Source organism: Leuciscus leuciscus (assembly GCF_965113295.1).
Source record: "Leuciscus leuciscus genome assembly, chromosome: 7".
Classification (NCBI taxonomy): domain Eukaryota; kingdom Metazoa; phylum Chordata; class Actinopteri; order Cypriniformes; family Leuciscidae; genus Leuciscus; species Leuciscus leuciscus.
This window is the reverse complement of record NC_138731.1, coordinates 2,153,788-2,165,200: the sequence shown is the minus strand read 5'-3', so window position 1 is coordinate 2,165,200 and position 11,413 is coordinate 2,153,788. Positions and strand designations below refer to the sequence as shown.

At 44.8% G+C, this 11,413-nt stretch overlaps 1 protein-coding gene and 1 long non-coding RNA gene across 3 annotated transcripts in view; one reads left to right on the top strand and one right to left on the bottom strand.

The window, feature by feature from the left end:
- The window catches only part of aaas (achalasia, adrenocortical insufficiency, alacrimia), a 31,284-nt gene extending 22,612 nt beyond the window's left edge, over nucleotides 1-8,672 (top strand). For both annotated transcript variants that reach the window (XM_082176453.1, XM_082176454.1), the window contains 7 exons: nucleotides 2,513-2,573; nucleotides 3,391-3,481; nucleotides 4,145-4,217; nucleotides 4,421-4,488; nucleotides 5,978-6,059; nucleotides 6,496-6,580; nucleotides 8,435-8,672. In XM_082176453.1, coding sequence (XP_082032579.1) covers nucleotides 2,513-2,573; nucleotides 3,391-3,481; nucleotides 4,145-4,217; nucleotides 4,421-4,488; nucleotides 5,978-6,059; nucleotides 6,496-6,580; nucleotides 8,435-8,575 — 601 coding nt within the window. In that variant the 3' untranslated portion in view covers nucleotides 8,576-8,672. The remainder of the gene's footprint in view (nucleotides 1-2,512; nucleotides 2,574-3,390; nucleotides 3,482-4,144; nucleotides 4,218-4,420; nucleotides 4,489-5,977; nucleotides 6,060-6,495; nucleotides 6,581-8,434) is intronic.
- Nucleotides 8,673-8,810: 138 nt separating this feature from the next.
- LOC309503697 lies at nucleotides 8,811-10,538 on the bottom strand. The gene is made up of 3 exons (XR_014207826.1): nucleotides 9,889-10,538; nucleotides 9,146-9,728; nucleotides 8,811-9,091 (listed from the first exon to the last, which is right to left on the bottom strand). It is a non-coding gene; the product is annotated as an uncharacterized lncRNA (long non-coding RNA).
- Nucleotides 10,539-11,413: the final 875 nt, after the last annotated feature.

Genomic DNA, 11,413 nt, shown 5'->3' with positions numbered 1-11,413 from the left:
TGACACACACACACACACACCGTCAGCTCTCTTCAGGTGACACACACACACACACACACACACACACACACAGTCAGCTCTGTTCAGGTGACACACACACACACACACACACACACCGTCAGCTCTGTTCAGGTGACACACACACACACACACACACACACACACACACCGTCAGCTCTCTTCAGGTGACACACACACACACACACACACACACACACACACACACACACACCGTCAGCTCTGTTCAGGTGACACACACACACACACACACACACACACACACACACACACACACACACACACACACACACACACACACACACACACACACACACACACACACCGTCAGCTCTGTTCAGGTGACACACACACACACACACACACACACACACACACACACACACACCGTCAGCTCTCTTCAGGTGACACACACACACACACACACACACACACACCGTCAGCTCTCTTCAGGTGACACACACACACACACACACACACACACACACACACACACACACCGTCAGCTCTGTTCAGGTGACACACACACACACACACACACACACACACACCGTCAGCTCTCTTCAGGTGACACACACACACACACACACACACACCGTCAGCTCTCTTCAGGTGACACACACACACACACACACACACACACACACACACACACCGTCAGCTCTGTTCAGGTGACACACACACACACACACACACACACACACACACACACACACCGTCAGCTCTGTTCAGGTGACACACACACACACACACACACACACACACACACCGTCAGCTCTCTTCAGGTGACACACACACACACACACACACACACACACACACACACCGTCAGCTCTCTTCAGGTGACACACACACACACACACACACACACACACACACACACACACACACACACACACCCCGTCAGCTCTCTTCAGGTGACACACACACACACACACACACACACACACACACACACACACACCCCGTCAGCTCTCTTCAGGTGACACACATACACACACACACACACACACACACACCGTCAGCTCTCTTCAGGTGACACACACACACACACACACACACACACCCCGTCAGCTCTCTTCAGGTGACACACACACACACACACACACCCCGTCAGCTCTCTTCAGGTGACACACACACACACACACACACACACACACACACACACACACACACACACACACACACACACACACACACACACACACACACACACCGTCAGCTCTCTTCAGGTGCCACACACACCCACAAAGTACTTGTGAACGTTGAACTCCTGGAGCAAGGAGAAGGTCCTTATTCTGGAACACACAGATGAAGAAGCCTTGAAGTTGAAGGTTCGAGTGTCTGTGCTGATGATCCTTATAATCTGGAACACGCAGATCTGGAGAATATCTAAAGAAATTCTGAAGTTAGTGCAGAAGATCTTGAAAATAGGGGGAGCTGAGCTTATGGTCGTTGATCCGGTTGCCATTTCCAAACTCCCCAAACTTCACTTCTTGCAGAACTTCTTTGTTTCTCTCTTTCAAGAGGAAGAGAGAAACAGCTTGTTCCTTCAGCTTAGCGCATCTTGGAACCTGGAGCTGGAACTCAGAACTGGCACTCATAGCTGGAACTGGCACACAGAACTGGAACAACTCTTTGTCTCAGAGAGAACTTTTTAATCTCTCGAGAAGGAGGGATTTGCTAATTGGCACCTTTCAGATCCAGTGTTTTGATTGGCTGATGCCGTCAGAGGTGGCCAGTGTATAGCCTCTCTTCTGCAGGAGGTTAATTTGCATAGCTTAAAGTTCATGTTTAGAACAATGTCCTTAAGGTTTTTCCTATGAATAATTCACTTTCCAAACCAATTTCAGATTAACCTAGGCATCATGTTGAAAACATAGTCCAAACATCATTCGGTTTTGTTGAACTTTTACCTATGAATTCATGTATACCTTAATAGATAAGTTTGTATATTTTGCATGTACACAAACATAACTCAGTAAGTATACACAGTTCTGTTGATAGAAATGGACAGGATTTGCTCCATTTTGTCCATTGTGTGTAGAAAATCCATAATTTGTGGCTTCAGGCCACATGGCAAAACCGGTTTGGTGAGTCTGAGAGTCTGTGGTCAGAGGACTGAGGGATTGGGGTAAACAATGGGCAAATGGTGATGTGGTCAGTCTATGATCATTGGCATGCTAATGTCATCATTCTTCCCTACCACAAATGGTACCTAGCAACTGTCTTTGCAAGTTTATCTCCTAGCCCACCTAGTTCCTTGTCTGTGGAACTTCTTTTGGAGGTTTGAGTATTTTTTTTTACCTTATTGGAATTGATATTAGGAATCGATAAGCAGAGTTGAAATCGGATTAGTTCAAATTCAAACAATACCCAGCCCTAAGTATTACTGTAAAATCCTCACTGTTATCTGCACACCGATAGCTCAGATGGCCAGACAGTGACGTTACACATGAACTTTTAACTATAGGTTGTGTTCTGTGTGTTGTAGGGTTTGGGAGACACGCATGTGGACCTGTGAGAGATGGCCGTGTCTGAAAGGCAGTTGTCAGGTAAGAAAACGTCTCGGTTCCGTATGTTACCCTCGTTCCCTGAAGGAGGCAACGGGAGACGTCACGTCGACATGCTGATGTAATTGGGATCACTTCAGGAAGCCCTATCATCTTCGAGTATCTACAGAACGAGCCACTGAGTGTTGGCATGTGTGAATCGGGTCATGTGTCCCACTGCGTGGTTATAAACAGAAGCGGACACACACACACTTTTGTTTTTCGCTGAGGAGCCGAGATCATGACGGCCGTACAGCGATGGTCAGCAACCCTTCCCTTTCAGTCGGTCACGTAAATTCCCACCGAACCGACACAGAAATGTAATGCTGTGAAAACAGCAGTTTGAGCTGTAATGCGCACGGCCACTCTCTGATTGCACCGTCATGCCAACACTGTACTGGAGAGGTTTGAAGAGTCGTCAAGTAGCTGTCCGTTTATACTTAGAGGCAAACAGGAAGCTCGGCTCCGAAGTGAAAGACGGTGCGTGTGTCTGCCTCCGTGTTTATACCCGCAGGATGGGGCGCGTGACGCAATTCACGCACGCGAACGTTCATTGGCTCGTTCTGTAGATACTCTAAGAGGATAGGGCTCCCTGAAGTGATCACAATTACGTCAGCATGTCGACGTAACGGCGAATGTGACCGACTGAAAGGGAACTCCTCTAACTAGTGTAAACATCATCAAACCTGCCTGGAAGAGTGATTGACGGGAGGTTAAGCATCCCTGGCTCACTCAGCGTGTGTGTGTGTGTGTGTGTGTGTGTGTGTGTGTGTGTGTGTGTGTGTGTGTGTGTGTGTGTGTGTGTGTGTGTGTGTGTCAGTCGGCCTGCTGGAGTCCTGACGGAGGCTGTCTGCTATTGAGCATTCAGGGAGAGAGGCTCGTATACGCGCTCACCTTCTCTGACCTCACAGGTATGAACATCAGCACATCGTCTCCTGACTAACCGCTAGTGTGAAGGCTCAACTAAACATTTGTTTAAATGAACTAGTTTCATTCATATTTTACTGACTTAACTGTGGAAAAGCTTTCTTTAATTTAAGCTCATTGAACAAATTTATTTTTGTAGTTTCATTCATTATATGCAATTAACAGTATATAATGTACAAATAATAAGAGACTAGTACTGGCTTTAGTGTGATTATTTCTAATTAAGTGAAGCAACTAAATATTACAGGAACACAACTGAACATTAAACACTTACATGTCTTTCCCTTCACTGAAAAACACATAAGATCCCTTGCAAAGCATGCTCGGAAAACTACAGATCCACTGCCCGGTTAGCGATGTCAACTAGAATGATTCATGTAATTAGATAAAATAGATGAATGTAACACAAATGGATTCAGTAAACTTCAGTTTTAAATATATTGGATGGAATGAACATTTTTTTAAATTAAGTTGACAAAATGTTCAAGAATCATGTTGCTTTGGTGGCCGACATTATCATGGATCCCTACAGATTACACTTGCTATGTCATATCAAGAAGTTTAGGAGATTATTAAGGCTTTGAAAACATGATGTTAGCGTGAACGCTCATGATCTGAGACTGGTGTTTGCTCTGGCGGTGTTTCAGGTGGTCCTAAAGCCGCCACAGTGGTGGCCGACCTCTCCGAGACCAGCTTCCCTGGACCTGATGGAGAACTCACGTAAGACTTACACTCCTTTACACCCAAACCTGTTTACAGAGTGGCTCAGGCGAACTGCATTGATGAGAAGAGCGAGTACAGAGCGATGAGGGATGTAGAAATACTGTGAGCGACTGAACCTCAGCAGGTGTTGACAGCATGAGTGTGTGTGTGTGTGTGTGTGTGTGTGTGTGTGTGTGCTCCTGTTCCTGTGTGTTTGCCAGTGTTGGGGGAGAGGTGTGCTCGCTGTCATGGGATCCGAGAGGAGAGAGACTTGCTGTGCTTCTGAAAGGTAAAATACCGAACAACTGAAAGCATACAGCTGGACTCGGGTGAACTGGCTTGACCAACCTGAACTGGACAGTTATCTTAGGAAGCTGTGTTTATGATACTGTCTGTCTAGCTTACACGCTGTAAAACACTCATTCATGTTGGAAGGTCAGGAAACCGATAATGATGACAAGTAGCAAGTGACCAGGAATATAAATAGGTTTGTGTGATTTAATCTGATGCTATCGGTGTTATATTTCATCTGCAACAACACTTGTAGTTAAACTCAAAATGAAGCCTTCAACATGCACACTGTAACGGGGCGAACAAGACGTGAGACGTGCGGATCCAAATGCAAGGCTTTATTCCAAAACATGGTCATCATACAGGCAGGGTCAATAAACAGCAAACAGGTATGGCAGAGGTATGACACAGAATAAACCTTAGGGCAAGCGTGGGTAGACGATCGGCGAAAAATATCCAACAGGGGCAAGGCAAGGAGAGGTAATCCAGGTAAACAGCAATGATCCAAACGAGGTGCAAACAGAGTCCAAAGGGCTAAAGGTTAATCCAGGAAACACCGGCAAGAATCAGAACACAGGAAAACTCAAAGGACAAGGCAAGACTAAGATCACTGGATGGCTCTGTAGAGTAACTAACACTAGAGTGCAAGAGTCCATGCTGTGAGTGGGCGACCTCTGGTGGTGACCAACCGGAAGTGCAGTGACCAGATTCGTGACACACACATCATACATCATTACGTACGGTGGATGATCCCGATTTAAATGAGTCTAAGATATTTCTCACAGAGGAACAACAATTCAAGGGCTAAACAAAAAGGCCACCTTGGTTTCAAAGGCTGTAACTTTTGATTTCTTTATGTTATCAACACAACATATGATCCAGATGCAGCTCACATGTAGGGGAAGTTATTGCATGTCAAATATGTAAAATACATTTCCCGGAGCACACTTTTTTTTATTTTCTCAGCCAAATGTAATGTATTTTCTTTTTTTCTTTCTACCAAACGATACCTGCCCTTTGACTCTATAGTTTTGGAGTTATGATTCTTTACTTTTGTGTATGTCACTCAGAAAAAACAACAATTCTAAAATCCTTCAGGGCTTATAGGGTTAAATCAGGATGGATTCTGATTGGCTGTCACTTTTAAATCGTTCATCAACTGTAAGAAATCACTGAAAGTGAGTCCAATGATCACGTTTCTCTGTTGTTATATTTGTTGTGTGGACTCTGATATAATATATTATACATTTATAATGATTTTTAGACCGATTTATTGTGGAAACAGGCCTTTGGGTTTTTTCTGCACACTGAACCACATGATTTTGTTTTGCTGGTCAAAAGTTGTTTAAATGTTTATAAACAGAATCTTTTCACAGCTTTGTCCCCCTATGACATAATAATAATAATAATAATAAAAGATAATGTCAAACTGCTCTCCTGTTTAAGTCTCTTTAAACCGTCTGTGTTGTTCTTGATTTGCTGTGCAGGCGATTCTGTGGCCGATAATCACCCGTCAGTGATAGCTGTGTTTAAGACACGCTCCGTTCCCGTCTTCGAGCTGCTGCCCTGGTGTGTATGAGGCAAATTCTGAGGAACACCACTACACACACTACTAGGGATACACCGATACCGATATTTCTTTATATTTGAAAGCCGATAAATCTAAATTCAAGATTGTCCCAAGCACACAATTATAATGTTCTCATTATGATTTTATGTAGCCGATATGACAGACTTGTGCTGCACTTTACTGTAACATTCCAGTTATGATATTGTGATACATTGTTGTGTTTGTTTTATGTATAGTGATGTGTATCTCAGTCAGTAATTTCAAGCATTTTTTCACATTTGATAGTGGCTTGAGTCTAAATCTGATATGTCTTTTTTTCCACCTGCTGGAGCAAAAGAAGTATTTTGTTTTAGCTAATGATCATGATGAAGTCCAGAGTACATGTTCTGAGCCAGGTCAAGTGTTAATCTCTGCATGTGTGTTTGTGTGGTTCAGTGGTTTTGTGATGGGAGAGGCTGGAGCAGAACCCAGATTCATGCAGTTCCACCCGCACTTCCAGCACGGCGCGCTGCTTACTGTGGTGAGTCTCAGCGGTACCAGATGCAGATAATGCACCGCTCATCCAGAGGAAAACTGTTCAGAAAACTATCCCTGCGATCTGGTGGGATCGGTCCATGGATCGATTGGACCCATGGACCTTTGAAGCGTTCCTCACAGTAGCCACTTTCACAAATTACAAGAAAATTCTGTCATTAATTACTCACCCTTTTTTCATTCCAAAGAGCTACGCAACTGACACTTTCAAGGCCCAGAAAGGTAGTAAAGACATCATTAAAGTAATCCATGTGACTCCAGTGGTTTAACCTCAATTTTATGAAGTGATACGAGGGCTTTGTTTGAGCAAAAAAACATAATTTACCACTTTATTTGCTAAATATTATTCTCCAACGCATTTTCGCAAGGTGTGTTGTGTTGACGCGAGAGCAGACGCCGTTACGTGAACGTGTGCTGGAGATTAATATTTTGTAACTTGAGTGGTAAATTATTTTTTTTGCACACACAAAGCCCTCGCATCACTTCATAGAATTGAGGTTAAACCACTGGAGTCACATGGATTACTTTAATGATGTCTTTACTACCTTTCTGGGCCTTAAAGTGTCATTTGCGTAGCTGTCAATGGAGGAACGAAAGTCTTACGGCTTTGAAAACATACGAGGCCGAGTAATTAATGACAGAATCTTTTATTTTTGGGTGAACTAACCCTTTAAATGTGGTAAATCAGTGTAATTACCAGATTGACTTTTCCGGTCCATACACAAATAGGCTCGGGTGTCGCTGGAATTTTAGTGATTCTGATTCTTTTTCGATTCCCAGTTTCAGCTCCAATAAGGCAAACATTTAACATTTAGATATCAAATATATTTATTCTGTGGCTTTTTGTTGTAGCTGGATCCCATGAACAGACATCAGAAAACAAAAACACCACAGCAAAGACAACTAGACTTTACTCATATATATTGCAAACATGTTGAAAGACAAGCAAACAGTCAGTAATAAAATAAGAACAAATTAGCAACAGCTCAGACACACACTTAAGAACAAAGTTCAGGTACAGAAATTGAAATCAAATGTAAAATAACACTGCACAGTTTTCTTTTCAAGTAAATTAAAGTATAGATTAATCCTTATTAAAACTACAAAAGTCATTAAGTCAGAAGCAGTGAGTGATTTTTCTCTTTGCCTTTTATTGTTTGACTAACATTAAAGGGATAGTTCACCCAAAAATGAAAATTCTGTCATCATTTACTCACCCTCAAGTTGTTCCAAACCTGTTTGAGTTTCTTTGTTCTGCTGAACACAAAGGAAGATATTTGGAAGAATGTTTGTGACCAAACAGATCTCGTTTCCTACTATGGAAGTCAATGGGGACCGAGATCTGTTGATCACAAACATTCTTCCAAATATCTTCCTTTGTGTTCAGCAGAACAAAGAAACTCATACAGGTTTGGAACAACTTGAGGGTGAGTAAATGATGACAGAATTTTCATTTTTGGGTGAACTATCCCTTTAATGACAGACCGCAGCAGGTTTATCAGGCTACTGTCGCTTTAAGAGTGACGTGTGCACAGAGAAAAGAGTTTTCTTTCGCATCTTCTTGTGCTTTAAAATGCGCACACCGGAATCAATATGCAGAATTGAAATTTTTATTTTATAACAAGTATAAGATTTGAGAATTGGAAGCGATTTCGAGTCCTATCCCTTTACACAGATGTGCCAAATTGGACGGAGAGTGAAACTAAAGCTCTTCTCATCCGCATGTCTATTCTTATAGGTAGACCTGGATTCAGAACTGATGCTGTTTGATTTACATAGAAATGCCAAGTGCAGTGTACATCACACAAGCTAAAGCTCTCTCTCTGTCTGTCTCTGGCAGTGCTGGTCTGACGGGCGGATCTCTCACGTGCCGTTTTACTTCAGCAGCGCGGGGCTTTTAGGAGAGTCACAGAAGCAAGTCCTCGCCAGCAACACAACCCATGCTCCCGCCAACAAACTCTACACCGAGATCATGTCATGAACACAACACAACAAACTCTACACCCAGATCATTTCATGAACACATTCACTAGCTCCACTTCACCTGTCAGCTGTCATAATAAACTATTTTTGCAGCATATTGTGTATTTTTGTGTATTTTTGCAGGTAAAACGAAATGAGCCCTTTGTATTTAAGAGGATTGTGCAGAGACTGGAGAGACATCTGGAGTCCAGATCACAGAAAGTCATTTGCAGATGGACGGCAAGCTCTCAGCTGCAGATGATCTTTTGGTTTGGATCAAAAGTATCCTAATCTTATCAAAAAGTTTTAGACAACACTGATCCAGATCAAAACCAAGACTGGATTTTGTGATCTAATCCAATATCTGATTTTTATTTTTTTTTCTCTGTTGAACAACCGAAAAAAAAAAACTGAAAACCCATCAGAGTGCTTTTAAACATCTGAGCCCAGGATTTTAAGAAAATGTTTGTACCCATCCCTTTGGTCATAAATGTATTAATCACTCTTAAAGCGTAACCACTACACCGAATTTTGCCTGAGACCGTCGTCCGTTCGGCTCCACCGTGGCTCCTTGCCCCCTCAGCCTCACCTGAGACCGTCGTCCGTTCGGCTCCACCGTGGCTCCTTGACCCCTCAGCTCCACCTGAGACCGTCTTCCGTTCAGCTCCTTGCCCCCTCAGCTCCACCTGAGACTGTCATTCGTTCGGCTCCACAGTGGCTCCTTCCCCCCCCTCAGCTCCACCTGTGACTGTCGTCCGTTCGGCTCCACCATGGCTCGTTGCCCCCTCAGCTCCATTTGAGACCGTCGTCTGCTCAGCTCCATCGTGGCTCGTTGACCCCTCAGCTCCAGCTGAGACGGTCGTCAGTTCGGCTCCACCGTGGCTCGTTGCCCCCTCAGCTCCATCTGAGACCGTCGTCAGTTCGGCACCACAGTGGCTCCTTGCCTCCTCAGCTCCACCTGAGACCAAGCTCGTTCGGCTCCACCGTGGCTCGTTGCCCCCTCAGCTCCATCTGAGACCATCGTCTGCTCAGCCCATCGTGGCTCGTTGACCCCTCAGCTCACTCTGAGACGGTCATCAGTTCGGCTCCACCGTGGCTCGTTGACCCCTCAGCTCCATCTGAGACCGTCGTCAGTTCGGCACCACAGTGGCTCCTTGCCTCCTCAGCTCCACCTGAGACCAAGCTCGTTCGGCTCCACCGTGGCTCGTTGCCCCCTCAGCTCCATCTGAGACCATCGTCTGCTCAGCCCATCGTGGCTCGTTGACCCCTCAGCTCACTCTGAGACGGTCATCAGTTCGGCTCCACCGTGGCTCGTTGCCTCCTCAGCTCCACCTGAGACCAAGCTCGTTCGGCTCCACTGTGGCTCTTTGGCCCCTCAGCTCCAGCTGAGACCATTCAGTTCGAGCGAACACAGACAACGTGATTCATATTCATGAACCCAGCTGCTTATCAATCCTTTGTGCGGTTTATATTGTTATTAGTAGTAGAATTTGTAGTAATATTTTTATCTTATCAGGATATTGTTCTTTTTTTTTTACAGAAACGCTGAGTTCAGTCGAAGTTTAGTTAAAATGGCAAATGTGCATTCATACGTTTTCTTTCATAAATGGTTTCCAAGTTTTAGTTCTAATTACTTAACAACTATCATTAAATAATGCTTGATTATTTGCACTCTCTTGTAATTTTTTTAACCTATCTGAAGACATGGTAGTGATTGTTACTTTGCACAATTTTTTTGCCACTATTTGCAGTATGAATAAATACAGAACCTGTGTTTACATTTCAAGTTTGTAATTGATTTGAATTATTATTGTGTGACGTTTTCCAGTACAGTTGCACTATTTAAACAGTATCTGCACTTTTACAGAAGAAACGTATATTTGCAACTTTTGCAACATTTCTGCAAGGGCTGGTGTTTGGATTTTTACAGTTTTTTTTATTTATTATTATTTAATTTAATTGGTATATTATAAGAGCCTATTTGATGATGATGTTTCTGAGGCTTTCAAGAATGCATGCAGCTCCACCTGAGACTGTCGTCAGTTCAGCTCTACCGTGGCTCTTTGCCCCCTCAGCTCCACCTGAGACCGTCGTCCATTCGGCTCTATCGTGGCTCCTTGCCCCCTCAGCTCCACCTAAGACCGTCGTCCATTTGGCTTCACCGTGGCTCCTTGCCCCCTCAGCTCCACTTGAGACCATCGTCCGTTCGGCTCCATCGTGGCTCCTTGCCCCCTCAGCTCCACCTGAAACCGTCGTCCGTTCGGCTCCATCGTGGCTCCTTGCCCCCTCAGCTCCACCTGAGACTATCGTCCGTTCGGCTCCATCGTGGCTCCTTGCCCCCTCAGCTCCACCTGAGACTGTCGTCCGTTTGGCTCTACCGTGGCTCCTTGCCCCCTCAGCTCCACCTGAGACTGTCGTCCGTTTGGCTCCATCGTGGCTCCTTGCCCCCTGGCTTCCTCATCTATCTGGCTTCGCCTTGGTCAGTCGTCGCTCTGCCATCAGCATGGACTTACGGCCTTCATCTGCGACTCCGTCCTTACACCCCTTTGGCTCAGTCGGGCTTCACCTCGGCCGCTCATCACTGCAGCTCTGTTTTGGTCTTAGGACATTCTGTGTCGCCCGGTCTTGTCAGTTCCGTCTAGGACTTCATCAACATCAGCCTCATCTCAGGCTTTCATCCCCCTGGTTCCGTCTGCTAATTCTCCACCATGGCTCCTCCCTCTCTTGACTTCGCTGTGGGCTTACGTCGTGGGATTTCGGCTGGTGATTTCGCCCTGGCTCCTCATCCCGCCAACTAATCCCTGGCTTCCACCTCTGTCGTATCCTCCCTGGATTCTCCCTCTGTTTGCTCTGCCGT